The 27,170-nt window shown below is 36.4% G+C and overlaps 1 protein-coding gene across 3 annotated transcripts in view; it reads right to left on the bottom strand.

Moving 5' to 3' along the window:
• Nucleotides 1-27,170, bottom strand: part of KCNN2 (potassium calcium-activated channel subfamily N member 2) — a 72,683-nt gene that overhangs the window by 22,975 nt on the left and 22,538 nt on the right. For 2 of the 3 annotated variants that reach the window (XM_032095940.1, XM_032095941.1), the window contains exon 5: nucleotides 3,684-3,825. In XM_032095940.1, the coding sequence (XP_031951831.1) occupies nucleotides 3,684-3,825 (142 nt within the window). Of the gene's footprint in view, nucleotides 1-3,683; nucleotides 3,826-13,817; nucleotides 13,857-27,170 lie in introns of all 3 variants that reach the window. The other variant, XM_032095939.1, reaches the window with a different exon arrangement.

The raw sequence follows: 27,170 nt of genomic DNA, 5'->3' as shown, positions 1-27,170 counted from the left end.
GCTGTCTATAATTACCATTTGCACAAACATCAAAATTTAGCCTTAGATGAAGAGTCCTCTATTCTCACAGCAGAAACACCTCATCCTCATCACTTTTTTAATGATTCATAGGAAAGAAACTGTGATTGTTTAGAACTAAATGCATACTTTCAAAGGACATTAAAACCTTCAGCATGAGAAGATTTAAAATGAGATCTTATTAATTTTTGATTCACAATTTGGAACTAATAAAAACTATCGTCCCTAAAGCCAGATTGTAAGCAATGACTGCATTGTAACTACTCTAATAAGAATTCATCTACATTGAGTGGTCTTCAAATACTGTAGCTAAAAGATGACACTTAAAATTTTTGCAAGAAAAAATGCTAATCTTTCCCACATCTATTGTACAAATTTAAGAAACTTATTTATTTTTTCCTTTCATAGGCCTAACAATCTCTTTGAAGTTCATTTCAACAACAGAAGCAACTAAATTGTAATTTCCACATTAACAAACAAATACTTTGAAACAACATATATTTCATTTAAAGCAAACTTCATCAAGCTATACCCAACCAACTGCATCCTGTGACAGGACAATTGCATTTCATCTATTCCTCTCTATCCTGTTCTGAGAACAGTGACACCAGCTGTATTTTTATCCATCCATCACACTCTTGTAGACCTGCCTAATGTATACAGAGGGCAGAGGATACATTTGCCATCGATTTATAGTCCACCTGGCCCACAGTCTACTACTGCTGCCTAGTGAAGTCTCATTGGAAGAACACTGGTAATTGAGTTGAGGCATCCAGTTCAGTTTCACTTGCTTGTCTCTAAAACATCTCTGCATTGACCCATCTTTGTATCACTCTGTGTCAGTATTTTCAGAAAAGTTTCATATATTTAAGTGCTTTGCAAGATCAAACTGTAAATTGTTCATATTTTTTCACCGCTTGCCTTCTTTGTTCACAGGGTTTTTTGAGGGTTTTTTTCCCCAATTTCTCTAATACATTAAAGAGACTTCTTTGCTATCTTACTCTCAAGAATTCTCAAGGCATTTTTCTTTTTGTTATAATTTGAATATGTGTAAACATTTTCCTATTTTCCAGCAGTGTGCATTTGTAGAATTTAAAAGATGTTACTTGATACCAGTGACTCCAGACAGCAGTAGTTACAACTTCAATAGCCAACACAGCTTGGTGCCACCAGCACACTGCACAAAGTCCACTTCCCAGGCTGGACTACAAGGCAGTTCAGCCTGAGCACTCCCATTTCCATTGCACAGAAAGCAATTCCTACGGCAGAAGTGGGAGGACAGACAGGGCACCCGGGCCCTTCCTTCATAGGGATCAAGACACCAAAGGAGGCTTCCATGGGCACCAGTTCCACAAAGCCAATCTTAACTCTTCAGTGGTCTGTATAACTACTCTGGTATTCGCAAGTACTTCTATTTATTCCCCCTTCCATCCTGAGCAAATACTCAGTGGTATTTGGTATTGATCACACAATCCAGCAACGTATTTGCTGCTTCAGATGCTAGGGAATTACACTTTACCTCTCAAAATCAAATATACACTTTTATTTTACTACATCCATTCAACCATTACCCTTGTGTATCTTTCAATTAGACCATCAATTGGTCCTACTGAAATAAAAATCACTAGGTCTGCTCTTTTAGGATCTATATTTTCCACAACAAACATTAATTAGTTACTGTACAAGTTTCAGAACAGTAATTGGTTTTAAAGAATGATATTCAAGACCTGTAAGTTTTTTGGTATTGCAGGTTAGGCTAGAAGAGAGTTCATTATTATATTCACTGTGTCATACTCCATAATGCGCAGATCCTTTACAAAAACAAAACAAAACAAAACAAAAGCAAACCCCCCCAAACCCAGAGTAATTTCAGCATCTGACTTTTCCCCATTGTTCCATTTTTCTTCTCAAAGATGACATAAATGTGAGCAGTGGTGAGGCTTTCACTATTGTTTTATCTATCGTAACACAGCAGCTAACTGGCTCATTTTTTTGTTAAAAATGCTTTCTGTCTCTGGAAATGTTTATCCCAAATTCATTACCACGACATCCTGATTGGAGCCTTTGTTCTTCCAAAGCAGCTGCAGAATTTATAATCACTAAAAAAACCCAATTAGAGACATGAAGGTATCATCCACACATTTTACAAGTCTACCAGTTGTGAAAAAGAGATGCCAATGTGGGAAAATGATGTGTATAAATTCATGCTTGAGTTTTTCAAGGAAGCAATGGAAGCGACTCTATATCAGGATTCTGTCCTCATTCTACAATCCCTGCACTGCAAGGTGGCAATAAACACGGATCTCCATCTCTTTCCCTAGTGAATTTATGACCACATTTCATTCTCTCTGGCATCAATACCCAACACAAGAAGAGGAGCAAAGGCAAATACCCCAGAAGACGGCAGATTTGCGCTCACCCAACAGCTTCTAAAAAAGCCTTCTGAGTCATTCCTCTGCTTTTAGCCTGTACCTTCCAACTCCACTCCAAACTCTGTATTTAAGGAGATATGCATTTGCCACCTTTTGCAAAATTTATTGGAAGCCTTTATCAATAAAGGTCAAAGACCTGAAATCTATCAGGTGTTTTTAATTTTTTTTTTTTTTAAACATTTGTAAAAAAATCCTTAAACATTACAAAAAAAAGTCCATTTTACTCTCTGGACATAAAATATACACTGATTATAAATTAAGATTTTACCAACATATCTACTCAAAAAGGGCAATGATTTGATAGCATTTGCTTTCAGCCATAATCCCAATATAGCTGTTTTAACACAGGTACATATTGGAACTGCACGACTTATAATCAATGGCAAAAATTCAGAAGCAAGTATGTATCTTGTTGTTACATACAGTACACATATGACAATCATTCAGCCTTTCTCATTCACAGGGGCATTTACACAGAAGTTGATAGAGATAAGAGTGGCAGAATCCAGAACTTGTCTACATCTAATTTGCTGTAGATCTGTGTAAATTTCCCCAGCATTACAATTCATTGCCTTACTCCCTACCCAACTTTGATCAAATGGTGCAGTACAAAAAAATTAAAACCAGACATGAAATACACTTAATAAATATATACTGAGTATGCATGACCTAACAATTCCTGCAAAAAAAAGAGCAAAAGCTCTTACTGCGCAAATTGCACAACATAACTCCAATTAAAGTAATGGAATGCTATAAATAATAGGTTATTAGACTTGTAAGAAATAGAGTAGAAAACTATGCTCAAACAAAATACTTTCAAGAGTTTAGCCACCATCATGTCTCTTTGTGAATAACTTAATTTTAAGAAACAAAAGTAAGAACTGAAGATCCATTATTAGTACTGGTCCAATTACACATGCTCAAAGATGATTAAGATGGTACGATACTTTAACATTTAATGAAAGACTTTACTGAGATTTCTGAAGCTATGAATTATGTTGGGGTGGAATTTGTTTCTCTGTATTTGCTTACACTGCTACTAAATTTTTGCCTAAAAAACCCAAAAACTCCATTTCATTACCATGAGTGAAGGACTATGGGGATGGTCTGATTAAGCATACACTCTGCAAGCCAGCAGATAAATATTTGTTTATGACTACCAAAAGTTTTGAGATTAATTGCAAACGAATAACAGCAAACGTAATCTCATATCCAATTAATAAATTCACTCACCATGATTCCAGTAAGTAAACAGACTCCTTTTCCACAGTATGTATTTGGTACCATATCCCCATATCCAATGGATAGAAAAGTTATTGAAATCAACCACATTGCTCCAAGGAAGTTGCTAGTAACATCCTGTTGGTCATGGTATCTGAAAATAAGAAGAAAACAATTTCTTTATCATGAAAACATTTGTTAAACTATTGTGCTCTCAGAAAAAAATTGCATTAACTGGTCATACAACCATTTTTGCATACAATCTCATTTTAAAAGCAGCTGTAAGGAATTAAACATAACTCAAATACAATTACATCAGCAGTAAAGAATCAGTAGGTATAAAAATAGCCCCACCAGTAGAGACACTCGTGATGGTTTATAATACAGTATTTTGTTATTATCAGTAAAATAGCAGAAATCTCTTTGTTTTTAGTAGAATCTCTTCACCGGGGCTACAGATCCTGGTAATACTCTGCAGTAGCATACAACACCAGTCTACTGGTGTCTGCTGCGGTCTGAGGCAAATATGAGAGTCAGAAAAGGTTGTGTGCAGAACCAGACAGCAGAGTACATCTTTATCTCCTTGTCCTAAACACAAGTCTGTGACCAGAAATCCAGTCCTGAGCTAACATGTAAATGCTGACTTAGACAACCTATGGTCTTCCCTCTCCTTCTTCAAGTTAAAGGTGAATAAAAAAGAATGCCATTGTATTTCTCACCATCAAAAGATATTTACCGTAAATCTAGCAAAAACTCCCTTTAGTGTTAAGTCAGCTATTATGTGAATTTCATGATGTGCCATTTGTTGACTTAGTTTCAGTATTTTAGAGGAATATGTTAATTTTTTCCCTTCAAAACCCCCCCAAGTTCAGATTAATAATATTGTCCTCACATGACATATATACCTAATAGAATGTGAAGATATATTTTAGGTCTAAAAACCTGTTGTCACTATTTACTCTGTGGTGGGAAAAGAAATGCCTAACAGCCTAAAGTAGGTGGAATTTTGCTCCCTGGACAGAGCAGCTCTGCCACAGAGACTAATTGCAGCAGCCACTGCAGACTCAAGGTTGCCATCACCCCTGCAGCCTCTGTGAAGCCTCAAGCTAACTATATGCTCTAAGATTACCCAAGGGTATTATTTTAGCCAGTCCTTAAATCCGTTTCTCACAGGGGGTCACAGAGGGCCATATATGAATTTGTTCACAAATCCGTAAACAACCGACTTCCCACAACTGAAATAACTGCTTCTGTTTCCCTCCTTTCCGGACCTCAGTCTCCGTGACGGAGCAAGAATGCAGAGCAAGCACGCAGGCACTCTCAGGAAATTCCCTATTCTCTCACTTGTAAGATATTCACTACAAATGTCTGTAAAATGCTATCTTCAAAGTCCCACCTATGCTCCGATGATTACAACAACATAAAAGCTCTTTGACTGCCAGAAACTACAGCAATCACTCTAATCAAGTCTGTTCCACACTTCACCTGTATTTTCCTCTCTCCTGGTGTCAGTGTTGTCTCTCACATACTTTATGTATGCCTTTGAAGTTTTTTTGTTCTGCCTAGAACAAAGCCTGGAACAATTTAGTAAAAGCCCATATATGGAGGTCCTAAGGGCACAAAAAATGATAACCACAACAGCAAAAAGAGTAAAAAAAACCAAACAGCAGACTTGATTTAACTCATGACCACAGAGCTTTGCATAGCAAAACACAGTCTGACATTGTTTTTTTTCTAGACTGCCCTACGTATTATGGATTTTAGTCTCCACTTAACAAACATAGCAAGTAACAGCTGTGAAATATAGGGACACAGAGAGACAGACACAGTCGTTCCATCCAGGAAGCAAGAAGAAAGCCTGCGTACCTATCATGCTAATCCCTACAGAGTATCAAGTAAGAGATATGATCCATAGGGTCTGGATGAGCTTCACAGAGGGGCACTAAGCCACAATACATTCTAAGGTTAGCAACTCAGCTAAATACTAATAAATGCTCACATAAATATTTTTAATACATTTCTTTAATGCCTCTCTTTGGATTTTGAACCTGGCCATTTCCATGCTTCATACAAATCACTAAGTTGCAGAAATAACTAACCCATCGGGAATGCCAAAACTTCTTTCTTAAGCCTTGAACAATGTGGGGAAGAGATAATATCCTCCTTCACCTATGTCAGAAAACATACAAGCCAACCTACAAAAAGATTCTTTAAAGAAGGTGACATAAAGTTAAATTTTAAAAAGCTCATCAGAAGTTTTTCAAGCTTCATTGGAGACATGGAGACAATTAAGGTTCCTTAGATGAACTTTTCATTAAAGCCATCTGCATCAATATGTGTCAGCACAAATCAAGGACCTGTTTAAATGTTTCCATCTTGTTAGCTCAGGCCTGCTGGATTTCCTACTCTGAATATTTCACCCAGTTATGATTTTAAGATTATAGTTCAGCAATCAAATGTTGCATGCTTAATTTAAAAATCATCACCAGTACTTACGAATGAACTTACCGTGGCTAAAAAACAAAGGCTATTTCATGTCCTCCCTATTGCTGCAACTGCTCAAGCACAGTAAAGCATGCTTAATTTACCTAATTTAATCTTTCAAAAAACCTAAAAACTTTTTCTCTTGCAACTGTACATGGAAAGTTGAAGGGCTGACTTCTCAAGTTAAAAATCTGTAAGTAAAATTGAGACAATATAAAAGGGTATCACACTCATGATAATCCTACCATTTCTTTGCCAGATTTTTAGGAAGGTGGTTTAATCTTGTCTCATATTTTTGCAACCTCACTTAAGATTTTTGAATCTCTGTGGTTAGCAGTTTTAGTACATGTCTATACTCTGTGGATTTTCATAAGATTACAGTTGTGTCAGCATAGATTTCCAAGTACTATACTAAGTCACTAGGCACCACTATCAACTGGGATTCAAGCCTGAGCCAGCAAAGCCAGGGGAGTCTTCTGCTACCCTGTGTTCACAATCAGGTAGAAAATTATTACATCTGCATCAAAGGAGGAAAAGCAGTATCTTAGGAGAGTAGTATTGCAGCATCTTATTTATACAGCCATGTTAATGGCTTAAAATTAACACTAGAGGCACTTAAATTGCTTTGGGTTTTTTTTTTGGGGGGGGTGGGGGGTGGAAGGAATCAATCTACTGCCTTTTGGCCTGCGTTCAGAGTTATCCCAGCATTAAAGACTGAACTTTCCATTTATGCACGGAATGGCAAAATGGACACAGCAGAAGTTAAACTTTCCCATGTTTTTCTGTAAGTGCAGCTCTAATGTGTGGCACTAGAAGCCCTGATAAAAGCCATTCCTAGCACTGTATCTTTCACTTCACAATTGGGATTATCCCCAGTAGAGCCAATTGCAATGGACATTATAAGGAGGAGAAAAGCCAACCACACCAGCACTGGAGCAGAGCTGTCTCACTCACTGTCAGTCATCATAAGCCACTGCAAACATCTCCTCATCCCAGCTGGACTGTGAAAGACAGCTCGGATGTAACACATTCCAATATTCAACTGTAGTTTTCCTAAACTATCCATTCACTCTATAGCTGAGACTTCCGAAATCTGACAGGAAAACACTTTACCATGAACCACTAGGAAACCTGAAAGCTCAGAAAATAAAGAAAAGGAAACAAAGATTTCCTTTCAGTGACAAGTTTCACACAAAACAGAATTTTGTCATTACCAACCAAATTCCAAAACAGAAGATTTGTCGCCATTAATTTTTATTTTGATAAAGGTTTTAATTTTTATAAATATTTTTATTTTTAAAATTAGAGTCACTAAAAATACAGTCATGTAAATATTTAAAGCCCACTATTCTTAGTCAGTAAAAACTTGCACTAGAAAGATAATGAGTCATTTGAAGATAAGAACTAGTATTTAACTGTATTAAAACTGCATCTGTATACAGTTTGACTTTCTTGATTACTCCCAGCCTCACAAGGCAGCAGGATAAAGGGTCATTTAGAAAAGCTATGTATTCCTGCAGTGTACAAAAATCATTGGCTGAAGTCACACAGGCGTAAGAATTATTTATCACGCTCCTTTTCTAATAAGGAATATGTCAGCAGGCAGGCAGCTGGAACACACTATTCACCAGGCAATCATCATCCTGTGAAACACCACCATCCAGTTCTCACCATTCAGCATATATAATTCTTGAAACCACTCTAATTTAAACCAAAAACAGCTGAATGATTATATTTGTGAAAAAATAGCATGGCTCAATTCCTTCTCAAGCTAAACTGGGTGGGAGTTTTACAACTCATCTCAGAAAAATATAAATACATTCCTCAGGCGACAATACTTCAGTGGCTTTGTTTGTCAAAGAAATATTTCAGATTCTTTATCAAACAGCAGTCCCTTTCTTCTGCTTTCACTATTGGTATGAAGATTTTCAGTACTGCTTCCCTTTCCTGTTTGTATGTGATGAAGTTTCATGTCATTGGTAGAACATCTGCTTTTTAGCTGCACATAATTATCACACATTCACATCTGGACATCTAAGACATTCATCTTAAAAAGAGATTAATAAGAAGTAATCAAGTATAACATTAAGCTTGACCACTGGTGCATTAATTCACAGTTAGCAGCTTCAATTCAGTTTCTCTTGCCTCCATGAACAGCCTCTGATAACTTTGCTATCTTTGGTTTTGCCTTCTTGAACAAGTCAAGGAAAGAACTAAAAATGATTGAAAAGATGACCCGTTCTGTAGGGAAGAAAATGGCCTGCTTTTACCATAATCATGAAGAAACTCCTGGCAATGGCAATTCAGGCTGAGTTTTTTCCTGTCAAACCTTAAAATCTTTTAGACTATTAATAGCTGGAAAGAGGCTCATCCTATTAAATCAGAAACTTGTCAAGACTGTTGAGACTCTGATTGATCTAACCAGCTACTAGAGCTCCCCCACAGTATCAGACCATTCTGTTACTAAATGCCGTTTTAGTCTTAGTTAGATAGTTAGTACTGCCAGCTTTTTATCTCTGATGATAACAGACATGTCTTTGTATTCCTTCTCCCTTCCTCCTGTTTAAAAGAAAGGAAAAAAGAAATCCATAATGACACATGGAACAGTGGGGCTGACTCCAAATATAATGAAGTCAATGGAAGAAATTTTGCGTGCCCTAATGGGCTTAGGATCAGAAAGGCAGCTTGGAAAAATGTATGCCAATCCTTATCTTTTTTCTAACACATCTGTTGATGTCCCCCAAATATTTATGAAGAGCAGCAAAAATGTTCTTGTCACAATAACTGCTTAATGAAAGTACAAATACCACACCAAATGCCTGCATTTCAAACAGACTGCCTCACAACAGTAGCAGTTGTGAACCCTATCAAAAATAATTGGTTAGAGTCAGCTGACTGGATTGCTTCTACCATGGCCAAAAATGTTAATGATTTTTCTGCTAAGTGCATTTTCAGGCTATTTACAGAAAGCTAATAAAACCAAGAAAAGTGAAGTATTCCATGTAATTAGCCTAAGTTATTATGTTAGCTAAAATGGATGCAAAATATAAACTAAAAGAAAACAACAGGACAGAGGAGAGAGAAATCAACACAAAATGAGAAGGGTGAGATAGTATGTTTTAAGAAATTTTATCACTATTTTTGAATACAAATTACGGTTTAAGAGTAAGAGTGAAGACAGAAAATTACTAAAACCCCTAGCTGCTATCATATACCCACCCATCAATGCTTGAGCAACAGATACCCTACCAGTACAGAAATAAGGACTAGTTGTCTTTTATAATAAGGGTGTCAAGCTTTTATTTGTCCCTCACTGATGGAGGCCTGGTGCTGTAGAGGATTGATGCTGTGCTAAATCAGTATACTTCTCTGCAGCTGGAGTAGATGGGAGGATTTTCCATCTTTCCAAGAGAAGCCATTGACCTACAAGCAAAAAGGTTGCTGAAGCTTCTTAGAAGTACCTGACTTTTTTTTTTTTTTTAATGTGCTTTCAATAACAGTGTAAGAGTGTTAAGGAGAATCTGTTGAATAAATTCTGTAAGCATTGGGAAATTGGGAAAGCCTTAAATTTGTGACAGACAACAATCCACTAAAAAGATCAGAAGTAAAGACAGGAGAGTTCAGTATCAACGTATCAAAAAGTAATCCTGAGAATAAAGTGGTAGCTACTGCTTCAGAAGATCTTAGACTATATGAAAACAATAATGTGTCTTATCAAAGTTTTCAGAGAGTTTAAGGAGAAATTTTTCTCGCCTCAATTAAGAAACACATCCACCTCTCTTCAAGCCCCAGTTTTGGTACTTATCCCGCAGTACAGTAAGTATTCTTACTCCCACTGTGTTCTTTTCAGCACTTTCAAGCTATTTTGTTCCTGCAGAGGCATAACTGAAGTTGTGACTTGTTGTGACTCAGCAGAATAATGAATATTCCTAAAGCTCTTGGAAGGCTGCACAAAAAGTCCTAAAACAAACCCTTAACTCCTAGAGACCTGAATGAGCTTTGCCTACAGACATGTTTTTTAAACATATAATCTGACAGTTTTGAAATACAATCAGGTTCACCATGCCTAAACATGGCTCATTTTAATAAAATGTACCCAACAGAACAGAAAGTATGGCAAGTAGAAGCACCTTTGTGTCTCTCAGAGGTGAAAGCTGAGACTAACAGTAGCAGCTGTTACAAAGGTTCCATGACTGATTCTTCTAATTTGAAAAAACTTACATTAATTATTCTTTGTGCAAAATTTTGCTTTATCTTAAGTATTTGGACAAACACATTTTACTGTGTTCAGACGATCTTTTTCAGAAAGATCTATCTTCGTCACATTTTAGAGCATGCTCAGGAATTCAGCTTTTCTCAGCTCTGTTTCTTTACATTTGATAATATTCTGTCACCAATAAAAAAAGTTTGCACATTTCAAAGGAATGCCTTTATATTTTAAAAACTCAACTCCCTAGCCTTTCCCGGTTCCTATACACACACACCCAGACTCTGCAGAAAAACTAAGCACGCTTCATATAGCTCAAGCGCTAAGAGGCAAAATCAGGCTCTAATGGTTGGTATTAGTTGTTGGATCAGGAGCAGCAATCAGCACCAAAACAGTATGTTACGAATAAGGATGCTTATTCACAGACTTTGGCACGTGTATTACAACGTGCTCCACAATTCCATGATCATATGTCACATTTTGTCTTCACAAAAAACATACTAGTACCTTTTCCAATGCAAACCACAACTGCTCACAGCATAAAACACCTTATTGGCATACCATTTTTAGCCTCATGTTTTTGGAAATGAAATATCATGTTTTAATTTTTCACAGCTCTCTGACAGACTCTTTCAATGAAGTTAAGTTTTTTGATACAGCTGATGATTATTTTGGTGGTCTTCACCTTCTGAGCTCTCAGCTCCCAACTTGACAGTTTGATTAGCCTGTATGCCCAAAGCTCTGGCTAAAACCCAATCAACTCAAACTCCTCTATAATGACTCACGTTTAAAAATAATTCTCTTAAATTAGACATCCAAAAATTGCGTAGTACCAAAATTTTTCATTTTACCAGAAGAGGCATGTCCCGAAGAAGCAAAACAGCCTCTTAAACGCATCAGTATCCATACAATGAAGCAACACAGAAAAAATTCTTAGTGAACAAGCAATACATCAGGCTTTCCAAAAAGCACAGGACAAATGAGCAGTTGATACTCCTTTGTTAGTTTAGCAGCTTAGTGAGGAGAGCACTGACCATGGGGAGTGAATTTGTTGTCAGGCTCTTCTCAAGCACAAAGCTGATTCACACCAGTATCTTCATGTCCCTGTTCTACCTGTTAGGATACGGGCTGTCAAAGTACCTCAGAATATGTTTTTGAAGCTACTTGAATTAAAAATTAAATTAAAAATGACTCTTTAATCCAGTGGAGAGACATGTTGTCTGAAAGGCTTAGGACAGGAGCTGAAAAAAGGAGTATGTTTGTTAAAATCCTTTACAAACCACACTTTGAACAAACATTAACTCTGCTTTGAAAGCAAAATTCAACTAATAATCCAGAAAGGACAGTGACTGCAAACACACTGACTATTAGAAATAAAATCTGAAATATCCAAGAGCTGCTCCTTCTGTAGTTCTGTATATTATCTTTATCAGAAATTGTTCTGTAAAAGAAGCTACTATAAATACGCTGTTAATGTGATATTAAATATATGAAAACAAAAGAAGGAAACTGAAGTGACATCAGTAAGCTTGAAGGAAAACTCCTGTTTCTCTGTAGTTTTTTATCTTTTAAAATAAGAAACGCATGCATACTTCCTTTCTGCAGCCATTATTTTTTACACAGTCTAATTTCTAAAATTTGTCAATACAATAAGAAGGAATTTTATTTCTAAAATTTGCTTTAAGTTTTTGAGGTCTGCAACAGCACTGGCTAAAGCTGTGTTATGATAGAAACATGAATCATTCAAATTCAAAGAGTTTCTTAATGAGCTCTACTGTGAATCATTCATTATATTCACTGGCAACTAACTCTAACCCTTCTAAAATTTTCCCTTATCTTGCACTTTGCATTTCCTCTGGAGATATCCCGTTACTATTTTATACCTAAGCCCCTCTCAGACGGAGGAAATATTTTTGAGATTATCTGAATCAACTGATATCTAAAGATTCATAAGCAGTTTTCTGAAGAAAAACTTTAGAAATAGAAGTTTTAGAAAGTAGAAATAGAATTTATCATGATAGACTTTAAATGAAACCTACCTTTATTTTTCTGATATAAAACGGCAGAACTAGGTAAAAGTTAGCCTTTTATGCAGGGAGAAGACAGGAGGAGGTGAAATTATAGAGCAAAGATTATGCTGAATTCTTCAAGAGGACTTTCTGTCAAACGGAGAACTCTGCAGGTATTTTTCTCTTACGGAACTAATTTCATTTATCATCACAAAACTTACTAGTTCTGTAGCTGATGTATTGCTTTCTATAAAAAGGAATGAAGTACATGCTCATGGTCATAAAGCCTGCTGGTTTGGCATTTTTTGTCCAAATTTCATTAGGATACCAGCAATTTTACCAACATATGCAAGTTCTCTAATGTAATGGACATTGGGAACAGATGACTAAAATAAAATAAAATAAAATAAAACAAAACAAAACAAAACAAAATAAAATAAAAGTAAAATGCCTATGACAATTCTCTTTCCTTTAGAACTGAAAAACAAAATACCGGATTCATCAAAATGTATGTTCTGGATAAACTGGAGAATAAAACTGGTTTAGATAGGACAGCACCTTACAAGTAAACATTTTTTTAAAATCTAGACAGAATTTACTAAGTTTGGATCAGAGCAGAAAGCTGCGGTCAGTGCAAGTTTTATTGAGTTCCTCAGAATTGGGGACCAGTTTAACATTCTGTATTGGGAACACTGCTGGAGCTATATGCTTAACTTGAATCAGACAAATTGAACTTATTGTTGATTATATTTTCATTTCTTTTATAAAAAGGAAAGACTGTATTTACAGTTTAGCTTCTGTAAGTTACACTGCTTGAAACAGATTTTACTGAGTATTTCTAAAGCCAATTCCAAACCCAAAGTCTGTGTACTTTTGAGAGTCAGCTGAAAGTTGTACCAGATCCCACTAACAGTTACTTAGTGAAGTACTGGGGACTACATTTAATGTTATGAAACATGAAGTCTAAAAATGTAACTATATATTGCTATACAGGAAATGAAACAAAGAAAGAACTTGTAACATAAATATTTTCCACTTACTTTTTATGTATGAAACTTCAGCATGAGACTGTCAATATTTAAGAAAAAAACCCAGGGTTATCCCTTTTTAATTATTGTTCTCTTCATCAAACCAATCAGAAGGCTAGAAGAATACTTTGGAGTAAATTTTTGTGATTGATGTAGAGATGTTAATTTACAGGGATTGAGAAAGGTTATCTACACAGAAGACATTCTTGTGACTCTTGTTACCGTATGTCTTACAGAGGAGTGAGTTTACATGGACCAGCTACAGGATGGACTTCTGCCACAAGGTTCTCAAGGCAAATCCAAGTGGAGAGAATACCATAAATTCATACAGGCTAGAAAAAATGTAATAGAGCTACATGTAGTACTTTACTCTGGCGATGGGAATAAAGGAACATCATCCTCATTTGCTTATACAGACCTCTGCAGTGTCACATTTGAAGACAGATGTGTTGCCCACCTAAATGTAACCAAAAAGAAAAGGCTTAGGAGACCTTCACCAAAATATATTAAATATGCTAGATGCAATTATGGTTTTCTTTGCTCTATTTTAGACATTGTCAAAATGACATTGTCCAAAATGCCTTGATATATTGTCACCAAATTCTGTAATACTGTGAATGTGAGATTATATGAAGTCTGAACCTTGTACTTTTCTCCCCCCTTTTCTCATTAAAAAGAGTAAAATCAGTTTTTCGCTTGTGATAATTTGGTGTTTTCAGTTTGTTTGCCATTTGCTTTCAGGACAGCTAACTTTTGTAGGGATCATCTCATATTAATGGCAAACATTTACCAAAAACAAAGGATCTTGTACTATTTTCTCTAAAGACCATGAACATGACAGAATCCTTTCTACTGATAAGTTTTTTTTTTACCAAAACCATTTTGTTGCCTGATATCTTGGCCCTCATTCAAGATTTTCTGACTGCATTTTGACTGATTTCAATGAAACACTGAAGAAATAATGAAATTCTGTGCTCTGAAGGAACTTGAGCAGACAACATTTTCAGAAAAAAAAACCCTGTTACATATTTTCACTCTGTTTTTAATGGAGGGGAGTACTCTGGATGGTGTGCCAACAGAACTTACCTTTTGCACTATCTACAGTTGAAGCATGTGTCTTACAGTCTATATGTAGAACAAGCTGGAAAAGTCCTTTAATAAACCTGAAGTTATCTAATGCCTATTGTTTAGACTACTGGCAAATTCTATGTGAATCATAGATCAGATATGTGAGTTATCTATGTGACTTTCATGTTTCAACTCAGTTCTTTGGTCAAGATTTAGACAGGCAAGCACATAATCAGGGGTCATGCTTAACTAAGGATGTACACAATGGGAACAACAGCTTGGTTTCAGCATGTTTGGTTTCGAAAAGAAAGACTAAAACTAGACACTGAACTGTAAATGTTTGTCTCATTTACGTAGAGTATGGGCCCTTTATACCGAAGCATTATCTCTGAGCTACAAAACTTTAATTAAAAAAATTTATAAACAAGCAAATGTTGTAGATAGATAGACGATAGATAGATAAGATAGATAGATAGATAGATAGACAGATAGATAGATGTATACACAGCAAAATATTCCTTTAAGAGTTCAACTACATTTGAGTGTAACCTTTTGGAGAACTCAGAAAATGATGCGACTAAAGGAAAAACAACATTTCATATTTAAAAGAAAAACCCCTTGATTTTCTCTAGATTGCATCCTCTGAGTTCCAGAAAGTCAGTCATGCCTCCCCTAAAGGGGTAGAGGAGAAAGAATTCCAACTATATGGATTAAAGATCCTTGGAAAATGCAAGAGATCTATAGTCTTTCTTTTCCAGAATGTACAGCTTCAGTCAATTTGTCCTCCAGATTCTGAAGTCCTGACTGGAGACTTATGTGTGGAGGTGTGGTACAGCCACAAAGACTTCAGCAGGCTTATGTATTCTGAATACCTTTCCCAAAAGAATGAGAAAGAAAAATGCAAGCATGCAGAATTAACAACATTTCCTCTATTTTCATATCTCTCACCTCATTTCTCAGAATGAGTATTTCTAGATTGCGTCTCTACCTGTGCAATAATTTGAAACAATATAAAACATCATTACTGCCATCACACTATAGTAGAATCCTTTGCTCATTAAGTTCAAATAAATTTTGTTATTCAGAATAAGGACATCACACCAAACAATAGCAGTAAACATAATTCTCTGCATGACGTAGACACAAATAGCTTAAATGACTTTGGTCAAGGTCACAACAGATGCAAGTTGGATTCTCTAGCTCATGCTATTTTCAACACGCAGAATACTTCTATGTAATTAAATAATGCAATCTGCCTCTAAAACAAAATTGCACTGTTTATTGCTTTTGTGACTTCACAAATTGTTTGTATATATTTAGCATACTTTTGTTGGTATAATAAAAACTTCACTCCAGTGTTCTGTACTATTAAAAATGCTACTGCCACTACCTCAATAACAGAAGAGTGCTAGGGTTGATCCTACTAAAACCATACTAACATTATTCTAGTCTAAATTTTAAATTTCCTTTGAAAAGAAGTGAAAATAAACTGATAGAATGTGTAGCTCCTGGTACAGATTGTTGTGTCTCCTGCAGACACTAGATCACAGGACACGGCATCTGCTTCTTGGTCTATTATCTGTGCTAGATCTCATTTTCTAAAAATCAAGAGAAATCATACTCCACAACATCAGAAATACAATCACTGAAGGACACCAGTGTCCTGCTGAGGTACACAGACTGCGTCAGCAGGTCTTCTGCCTCCCAGCACACAAGGAACGAGCAAGGCAACTGATGTGATCTGCTTGCAAGGAACAAATACCACCCTAAAAGCAGTATTACCAAGAATTATCATGCACATTTTTTGTTAAATCCTTGTAGGCTTGGGAAAGGAAGAAATTTGATGCAGAAGGTATTACTGAGAGCTGACAAGCATCTTTGGTGTTCAATTAACTAAATGTAACATATAATTTGCCTTTGAACACCTTGGAAAGAATCTACTGCAAAAGACTGCAATTTAACATCAAAGTTTTAACAGTCAAGGTTACAATTTTAGAAGCTCATTAGTCTGAAGGTGTATCATGATTTTCTGAAACGATGAATGATTAAAAACAGAGTTAAAAAGAAAAGACATTTGGGCATGAATACTTGATCTGAAATCTCTGTTCAGTTTCAGGGAATGTTGTATCTCTGATTTCAGATTGTGAGCAGCTTTGCCAATTACATCTACTGCACTCTTTTTAGTATAAAATAATAAGAGGTCACCTTTAACTCAAGGAATTAGAACACCAAGTCTCTTCTTTCTCAAATTCAGTGAAGATACATTGTTTTTATTAGAAGGCTATTACTTAATGTGAATACTTTGCAGAGTTGTTTTCCACATGTACTACTGCCTGCCCAAAAATGTGTAGTCCAGCTCCTGAATTGACACTAAGGTCATATATATATCTTCCGGACAATTCTCAGGTCAAGCCAATTAAACTAGAGTGTCTACAAACTCGTAAATTCAGGTTATTCAATAACAACAGAGAATGCAGTGACTGAAAGACATGAAATATAGATTAATGTCATCCTGAAATTAGCTACTGAAAGCAAGCCTGAAGCTTGATGGTTGCACTTCAAACAGCACCTGCACCAAAGTAAACTCCACATTCTCCCACCCCACTGCACACCCAGCAGTTGGTGTGCCATGTGCTACAAACCCACAGCCAATTTCTCCCTCAGGTGTACTGCAGACAACTACTGAATTGAAAACAAAGCAACTGACCCTGCTGACACAACCAATTATAGACAAAATACTTTCCAAGCTTGGCCGTACTTTTTGCCAGAGCTGACCAAGGGAGCAGCTTCTCCCTTTTAGAACTCTTGTCTTACATCCACCCTATATGTACTAGAGAGGTGACAGCCAAAAAAGGAAAACATGCTCAGCCAAAATCCTCTTCTCCCCTCAATCAGCATTAGGTTGCAATGGGACTAAAATATTGTTTCTTCTTTCTACATAAAATTCTTCCTTTTAGCTTTTTTACAGCAGCCAAGGAAACAATGTATTTTGACTCTTTGATGCTTTGTTCCATTAAAAAAATATCCAGACCATACGGGACAGCTGAGACACAGACTGGCTCATGGTTCTTTCTGTAAACTAAGACAAAGTACTCCTGCTAAGTGTCTCCTGTGTTTATTAAAAAGATAATAGATTTTACAGATAATAATTAGGCACTGGTTAAAGTCTTATAATAAAAAGACACTTTCATATCACAGAACTGTTAACTCCTAAATAATTTAGTAAGAGTTATTCAACCAGCACCCCTTCCTAAACTTAGATTTTTATGGCAGAAGCTAACAACTTATGAGATCAGCAGGTTACAGGTTGAACCATTTAGCTTTTGATAGCTGAGTCCCAAACTGTTAAAGACTTTTAGTCACATTTGTGTTTAACTGTTTGCTCTACTGTGCAATGATCAGAAGCTCATTACTTTGAAACTGTGCCCTGTATATCTTTCCTAGTCTGCTGTTGGGTGTTTCCTATGAAAGATACACACCAACCAAAGACACCAGAATGAAACAAAATCGAAGTTCAGCTACTGTGCTCAAGCAGCAAGATGCAAGTGTTTCATCCTATTCCAAAATGGATATGCATGAGTTAGCAATGCCTTGGGTAATAATCAATAATTTTTGCTTTAAATAAAAGGAACTATATCCCCTCTTCTTGAGAGGTATGGTCCATAGCTCAAGGATTTGAGGTCATTCCCAGTGTGGAAAGCTAAAGTCCTAAAGGACAAAAAACCAAAAAACGGAGGGCCAGTCAAGCTGGTTGTTCTCACTGCAGGCTGGGAGGATCATCCATCCATATCTGGAGAAAACATATCCAGAGAAAATACCACAGAAGCATGGCAAGAGGTGGGAATGCAGCAGCACATACGGAGCTGTGGAGAACAGACCTTCACTGCCTAGCTCACTCTTGCATGGCCAGCGAAGTCTCTTTTGGTCTTTTACTGGGCTAGTGTCCGAATCTTTAGTCTAGTAGTCCACTAAATTCCAGCTTAACTTTTGGGTGTATTACCTACTAGTAAGTAAAAATTGCTTTGCACTCTCAAGCTGCATATACCTTGCTTGTAGAGTGTCTTTGCCCCTGCTGAAGATGCACGAATAACCTGCTGTGAGGGATCACAGCACTACATGCAAGGAAATTGAAGCACAGGTGTAATAAGTGAAAGCCCTTGGATTGCAGAGCTGCTTGTGGAAAAGCCAGGCTTTAGTATTCCAGCCTTATAGAACATCCTGATCTTTGAAAAAAAAAAAGTTCATTTATTCAGTCTTACACACAACTTTCAAATCCCAGGTTTTTAAAATCTTTCTGCCTCGTACTCCAAAGCTGCCTACAGCTCAAGATATTTCTAATGCAGCCAGTCAAAGCAGGCAAAACAAATGCTATGAAACTACATTTGTATCTGCTCAAGTTTGTAAGTATCAAGATATTTTTAACGTGATCAATGGCCTACTTTATAATGTCATCAAACAAAATAAGCACCGGTGAACAATGTATCATTGCACTCCTATGCCTGGAACACACAATCTTGAAGTGTGTCATACCCACAATATAAATCCCATTCACTTTAGATTAAATGAATACTTTGTTTACACATCCAGCTGATCATGTTTGTTATAGAAGAATACATTAACATTAATATTAATAAAAATCTTCTGTTCAGCAGTTACAGATTTGATAATTCTTGTTTACGTATTACAATGTTTTTATTGTTTTAAAGACAACATACACTGTTTTTTACTGCTATTTTCACCTGTTCAGTAGTTATTAGTAAATATTTAGTTAATTCATGGAATAAATAAAACTTTTAAAAGCACCCCCGTCACCCCCCCCCCCCCCCCCCAAAAAAAAAAAAAGCATTGCAAAACCTATTTTTAGGCCTGTATACAATTCCTGATACTGAAACTTCAGTTCATACCCAAGGCTCATTTTAAGCTAATGCAAGCCCACCGGCTCCCACAGATTCTGCACCAGGTTTCAAACCAGGTTGTAGCCCCATGGCACTGACATCCTCTGTTTCTGTGTGTTCTTACCTATTCAGGTACCTGCTACTCTGCAACATTTGGAGTACTTTTTACCTTCATTGCACCTTATCAGTAATTAGGGACTGGTCTCTTTTTCTGTCAAGCGTGGCAACAGAAGATACACTTAAGCCCTGTGTCACAAGCACCGTACACAAAGTACAGTACAGAGACTCAATGTTCAGTGCCAGGCTGTTCCAACCCAGCCTGAGGTGAGACTGCAGCACAGTGCTGAGCACGGTGCCTGCACACACCCGGCAGGAGCACAACTTCACTGACCCTACCAGATAGGGGACTTGGAGGTCCCACCACCAAACTGATATGAACATATATATTACCCTTTGCAAGTGAAACCACAGAGGCTCTTGCCTCAGGCTTCTCCACTTGAGGCAGAGAGTACACAGGGAAAACAAGTCAGCTAGCAGAGTGTAATTCCTGCCTGGGCAGTGTTCTTAGCACAAGCTGTCAGCACAGCCAGCATCCATCAAAACTGAACAGGCTTAAACTGCTGTATCAACACATGAAGGCATCACCTTCATCTGAACACCACTAGCCTTCAGAACTGTTTAGCTCCCTTTTCTCCTCACTAGAAGTTACTACATTTATTAGTACTGCAGTATCACATATGTAAGTGTTATTCTTGGACAGCACTGTGCTAAGCAGTGTGCAAACACAGTTCAAAGACAACCCCTGACCCAGAAGCTTGCAAACCTAAATAATCCAAGATACTTGTCCAATTCACATTGCACTGATGCCTTCAATTCTCAATTAACATACTTCAATTCAGTGAACCACTCTTGTGGAAAGCCACAGGAATTTTGCCAGTGGATTTCATTTATCACAGAACAAGGCTCAAAAAGAAATATTAGATATCAATCTGGTTTAGAGAAAAAACAACTGCAAGTAGACTCACGTTCTATTTTTTCAACCAGAAATGTTCTAGACTGATCAGCTTAAACTCTGAACTAGTACAGTACCACTGTTTCGGGAAACACAAGTGTAAATGATGACACACACCAACATTTACTACTTCTAAGAGATGTTGCAAATCACTTACTATCTCAAGAATAGCTGTACTAAAAACTATACCTGATTTTGAACTTTTCAAGAAAAAACCTACCCCAGCAAGAAAAGCCTTTTTATGGAGACAACAAATTAAAAGGGGGAAAACACAGAAAAGGAAAATAAAGAACACATAAAATATTGAAAAGAACCTTCTCATGTTTCCCTCCATAAAACCACTAATTCCCTTAACTGTGCAATTTCACAACACTATCTATATCCTCTTACTGACCTTATAAATCTGAATTTTTAGGACTGAATTGTAAATTCCTAATAGAAGCCATCCTTCAATATCTAAGGCTAGAGTTCAGTCAGCATACTGGCTGTTTATTAGCAATGAAGTAACAGCCATGGTCTATACTCCTCACTTTGCCCAAGAAGCAAAAGAAAACCAGCAGAAAAGCTTAAATTCACACTTCAGAGCGCATTTTTCAAAGACATTAAACTATTGGAGCAACAAATTCTATTTTGAAGTGAGAAGACATTGATTTTTGCTTCAGTATGACCCTATTTTATAGGGATTGCTTTTGGTGTACTGTGGCAAATAGTTTTTACTCATTTTGAAGCAAAATATTCTGAGTAGTTCAAAATGTTGGTCAAAATGGGGAAGAAAAAAAAATTATCACATTTAAAAATACGAGGACCAGATAATGTAACTTTCGATCCAGTAATGAAATAATGATAAAAAAAATTCCATAAATTGCTTTCTTATCTGAAAGAATTTGGAGTACGTACAACCATTCTTACTGACCAGAACAAAGACTGTTCTCTTAATTATGTTTTATAGATTCAAGATTAATGAAAAAGAAAAATCTTTTTGTCCTTGAAAGCAGGTAAGTACTCATCTGTAAGTATTTTAATTCTCTTTAGACCTTTCTGTTTAGAGAAATAGTTTTCATTTTGCTCACCATTCTTGAACTATACATGAACTTTTCCACTTCATTCTCTTCTACAACTGTTATACATATAAGTCCTTTGTAAATAAAAGGGAATTTAACCTAAAAACAAGTTTTCTTCCTCTAGTTAGATTAATCTGAAGGACAGATTTTTTTTTTCTCTTTCATTAAGCAAGTAGATTTTTTTTTGCTTGTTTTTAAAATTTTTGTCTTTTGCACTCCCTTTCTCAAAGATGGGTTTGCTATTTTTGGACTAGAGAAATCCTGATCTACTTTGGCTTGATATATTTTTGTGAAGGAATGACTATATCCACTGACACCTCACCAGTTATTGCTACTTTCCATATTTATAAGGATAATTCTAATAACCTAAACAAACTGAAGAGTATATTCTTACTTATATTCTCAAAGTTCTTGTGCTGAGAATACACAAACAGCACTTTCAAAGGGAAGGAAGATATGAATTTAAAAGAACAGCAAACTCTACATGCATTAGAATAGGTGCATCTGCTTCTTCCCTTAAATGTACGTAACTGTTTTGTTTTCAAGCAGCAAAAGAACATATGATTTAGCTATTAATCCTTCTGGATACACCTAGAAAAGGAATATTTTATTTAGATCAATTGCTCTTTTTTGGATCTGGGTTATGCATATAAGACACTTCCCAATGTACTTCTGTGAATAAACTCCCTTGTTGCCTTCAGTGTATGATAAAATAATGGATCTGATGGTCTATTTGTAACTTTTTCAACAAAAATGGAAGCAGTTACATGTAGTTTTAGTTATGAATTGCTTTGAGATGTAAGTATTATAAAACAGCAACCCATCATTTACAGTTAATCTACACTCAGTGTGCAAAAACAGGAATTAAGACTGGTAGGCAGAGAACCATTCATTCACAGCACAGGTGCACGTCAGGATGATGACAGGTCATCATTGCTTATTGTTGTTTTGAATATTTAACTTTTAACATTTACCACCACTGGAGAAACCTGACTGCCAGTAGCACATTCTACTTTCAGTGAGCCGTGAGCCAAGGGAAGGTAAAGAACCACGATAAACAGCCAGCACTGTCCATACACAAACACTATTTGATCAGTTGACAGTCACGAGACTGAAAAAAATAAAAATGATATGTCATTGTTTCTGACCTTCTGAGCCTAAAAATAGGCTTAAAATTAAATATGCAGGCATGGTTTGTTGTTGTTGGGTTTTGTTTGCTTGTTTGTTGGGGTTTATGTGGGGTTTTCTGGTTGCTTTTTTTTAAACTAAGAACAAGAATCTTCCCACTGGCACTGCAGAGAATGCTAAAAGCAATTTCCATTGGAAGGTGGCCTTGTGAATATGCATGCAACGTGTGTCAGATAAGGTCCTCAAGACAAGCAAGAACTGGAATACATACCAAGAGGAAATTAGATAGCTAAGAAACATTTTTTCCTTCATGAATGACAACTGAAAGTGTCAGTGTATCCACTTGCTTGTATCAAATGAACCCTTAACATTTGCCTCCCAGTTGTCATGTGTGAGCTGCTTACTGGAAACTTTGTAATGGTATCATACTTCCAAGAAATAAGACAGACATTTATTTGTAGAAAACAAAAATGAGCAGAAAGCAGAAAAGGATTTCACCATCACACACAGATGGGATTTTGTGTGTGTGTGTGTGTGCTTTTTGTTTGAGTTTGTTTTTGTTAAAACAAGGAGAGAATACAGAGTAGAAACTGACAAGAGGAAGAAATGCTTACTAAAACAAACTGCTCAAACAGAACTTACTTCATTGCCAGAAGTTAAAGAGAGGAACAAATAGAACCAGAAATTGTGCCAAAAATGTGCTCTCTGCAGAAGAAGAAAATTCAGTTCTGTTCTCAGTTCTCCTCTGCAAGAAATGCCAGGCACATGATACGATCCGTTCTGGACATACAACAGTGCAATGTGGGCATTTGTGGTTCATATTGCTTGGTACATGGGCACTTTATACCCATGTTTGTATTCAGAAGAAAATATTGTTTCTCCCTTTGTATAAAAAAAAAAAAAAAAACCAGATAATAACAGTGGCTACCTTCCACACAACCTAGAAAAGCAGCCCACTTCTCACAGAAGAGACATTCATTCTACAGAAGAGTGAAGCAAACTTGTCAGATTCTTCAATGACTTAATGCAAAACATACTAACTTCCTTTTTTGTGAGAAGCCAAACTTTTTTTATTTTAACTGATATAAACAACTGACAACCATGCACAAATCTATTTTCAGTAACAATATATGAATGGGAAACTGCAAAAATTAATCTGCTTGTAGGGCTCATAATTCAAATATGAAAGTAACATATTCATAAGTGTTCTAGATCACGTACCTCAGAGTTATAAACACAAACATCTTTTGAGTTAGACCCAATAAAAAATTTAGATTTTCATTATGAAGCCTACATATGACAAACTGCAATATACTGCCACTGGCAATGAGAAGGCAGATGTTGAAACCTACGCAATGCAATCTTCCCCTCTAAACAGCCATTATGCACACAGCAACACTTCATGCTTTTCCCACCTTTACCTTCCAAATTCCCTCCTCTAGATTACTCTGCAGCCCTAGCTACCCATTTATACCCAGCTGGCTGTCCACCACCATTATCTGTACCACGTTCTGCCCTCATACATGACCTTAAACTGCAATCCTGGAAAATACCTTGCTCACCAACCCAAAGTGTCACTTGCTATAATTAGCATTCTGGGAGCTAACTATACAGCCATTAAGGCACTGAGAAAGACACGTCCTGTCTTAGTTCAGTGTATATCAAGCGATCAGTCAGATGACCATTAAAGCAGTGAAGTCTTTATTCAGACAGTCAACTTGGCTGGCTCAACCTATGACCTGTCTCTACAGGTTATCTTTAGGGAAATGGATAATAAGGCTCTTTCATGTAACCTTCCTCACTATGAAATGTGGGGCTTCCAAATATCTCTTCCTATTCCCAGGACTGCCTGCAAAAGTAAAAACCTAACTTTGAATAGAAGAACAATCTGAGTATCAGGCTGTCATTCAGCAGCAACAGCTTTTGCTGAGCACACACAACTCCACAATGAAGGACACTGCCTACTGCCACCTCCCTCTTCACTGAGAACATAGAACAGAATGAGAATCTTTCCCCCCAGTTTAAAAATCTCAGTATTTTAATCTACTATATCTTATCACCATCATCTTGTTCCAATTTGGATGATCAGTTAAATGATATAATACACCACAGAAATTCTGCTAATGCAAACCCTTATGTAGTGCTACTATGTAACAGAAATTAGAGCACGGTGCCAGAGAGATGCAAAGAAATAGTTAACACCATTAAATTTTACTAATATAAATCACCCCTTATCAAAAAAAAGCTACCAGGCTGCTGCCTAATTCCCAGTTTCTATCCAATGTATCAACATTCATTATGTTTTCATATATAGTGTCAAGTGGGATAGCAAGAACTCCTAACCATAGGATTTATTTTCAGGATCATTTTGTGTACATATAACAGTCTACTTAAAAAAAAAAAGATTTCTTTAAGTTAAAACTAAGAAAAAAACCAAGAGCAGTTTGGAAAAAATGAACTTTATTTGTGTAAACTAAACTTTTAACTACTAAGCAATTCCAAAGCCATAAAGACCTTGGGAGACATCTTCTGAGGACTATGACTTCTACACAGAACAGAAATGATTCAGTGGCCATATTTGTCCTTTCTCATGATAAATGGCTATTGTGTCTGTCTTCAGCTATGCAAAAAAGGGGATGTTTAACTTCAGACGGCAGAATGTTGAGAGCATTCCTGTGTGGGGGGTTTTGAGGTTTTCTTCTGAGAACTCTTCCTTACCATGTACTTCTATACAGGCTATGGATGTAAATGGTTTTGATGGGCCAGCTAGTAACCGGAATCCAGAGTCAGTATAATTTGTTTGGTAAAACACTTACACATTCCCTCAAGGGAAAACTGGAGGTAAAACACATAAAAAACCCCAAAATATATCTCTTTTAGTGTTTCTGAACCATAAAATTTACTTTTTTTTTTTAATATGAATCTTGGACTGGGTTCCAGTGACAGAAGGTTATTATGCTGGAGATATATTAACCTAGTACTCACTTCTATATTTAATTTGCTTTTAGTTGTGTTGTGGTTTGTTTCAGTTTTATGAGTCTGTGGCTGTACAGCCTACTGTCCAAACTATTACTGTCAATTCAAGGACAGCAACTTCAATTCAAGGACAGCAATTAAAACATGGGAAATCCATTTCTAATTTAAGAGACAGTTGAAGAAAATTCAGTTTTTTCCAACCCTGATTTCAGTGTTCCTGACTGAAAAAAAAATTTTCTTTGCAGGATAACAGTGATAGAGAAATGTGTCACTTTTCAAATATAAATAAGCAAACTCAGAAAATCAAAACTTTATGAGAGTGTTGTCTTCACTCTCCCTGACTGGCAAATGGGTGAGGTGGTCTTTGTTTCTTTTATGTTACTATACATTTTTGTCCTGCAATCTTTTTACTAACAAATAAATATGTTTTACAAACGTGTGTATCAGACAGTAGCAAGTATTTTTCACTAATTTTCATTGAGTTGTATAAGATTATTTTAAATGCATTTGTATAAAAAAGTTAAAAACAAAATTATTATTTCATCATGATCATCATCAACCAGTTATATGTAGTTACATGATAGCAATGGATGCTGAAGTTATTCACAAGTGACAGTTTGGGAAATGCCTGAGTCGACACTCAAAATTCCTGAACAGCAATTCTACTGAAAGAAAACCGGTGGGAACAGAAGTGAAGAATATGAGATAAAGAGGAGAGACTTTGCAGAAATCAGTTACATCTGAAATAAGAACATGCTTATGAAAATACAGCTACTACAGACTGAGTCAAAATCTAGGGTACTCCTCCACTGACACTATGGGGAATACTCTGAAAATGTAATACGTCATTCTTAACATGGCATTTTCAGAATATTCTTAAACTATTAGTCTACCTGCAATATGAGGAAACAATATTGATACAGAGCAATTTTAACAATAAAACTACAAGAACATGATTTCTACAGTCATTTTATAAGATCAGATATTTTTCCTTGTAACAAGTTGAAAAGTAAGGCAAGGAGTAACTTAAAAAAAGTGTAACGGTGTTTGATTTAACTGCTGACTTGAATCATCTATCTGTCACAAATAACTCCCCTAAACTGATTCTAAAATGGATGGACATGGAAAGGAATAGGAAAAACAAAATGGTCAACACACAGCAGCAGAAATGCCTTAAATATGTTGATAATTTTCCAGCTTAGGAAAGGAGAAATAAATTCCAGGATTTAAGAGCTGTCCAAGGCATTAAATCTTTTCTAGTGAATCCTTCTGTCTTCTTAGAGTTAATCTATCTCATATTCCTAAGCAATCCTATCCAATCAGAAGCTCATTTCTTTTTTTGTTAAAGCTATGTTTGAGAAATTCAGTTTCAAGGTGTCAGCGCTGATAGCCATTTATTGTGCACCTACACTGAAGTGTGTGGTAAAGGGAGGCTGGAAAACTAGCTGAAATTGAAAGTCGTACTCTCAAATGCCCTTCTGCTTTTCAGGGAAGGAAGGAAGGAAGGAAGGAATTCGGAAGGAAGGAAGGAATTCGGAAGGAATTCGGAAGGAATTCGGAAGGAAGGAAGGAAGGAAGGAAGGAAGGAAGGAAGGAAGGAAGGAAGGAAGGAAGGAAGGAAGGAAGGAAGG

The sequence above is a fragment of the Corvus moneduloides genome, chromosome Z (assembly GCF_009650955.1).
Source record: "Corvus moneduloides isolate bCorMon1 chromosome Z, bCorMon1.pri, whole genome shotgun sequence".
NCBI classification, from domain to species: domain Eukaryota; kingdom Metazoa; phylum Chordata; class Aves; order Passeriformes; family Corvidae; genus Corvus; species Corvus moneduloides.
Note: the sequence above shows the minus strand (reverse complement) of the source record. Positions and strands in the feature narration are given on the sequence as shown.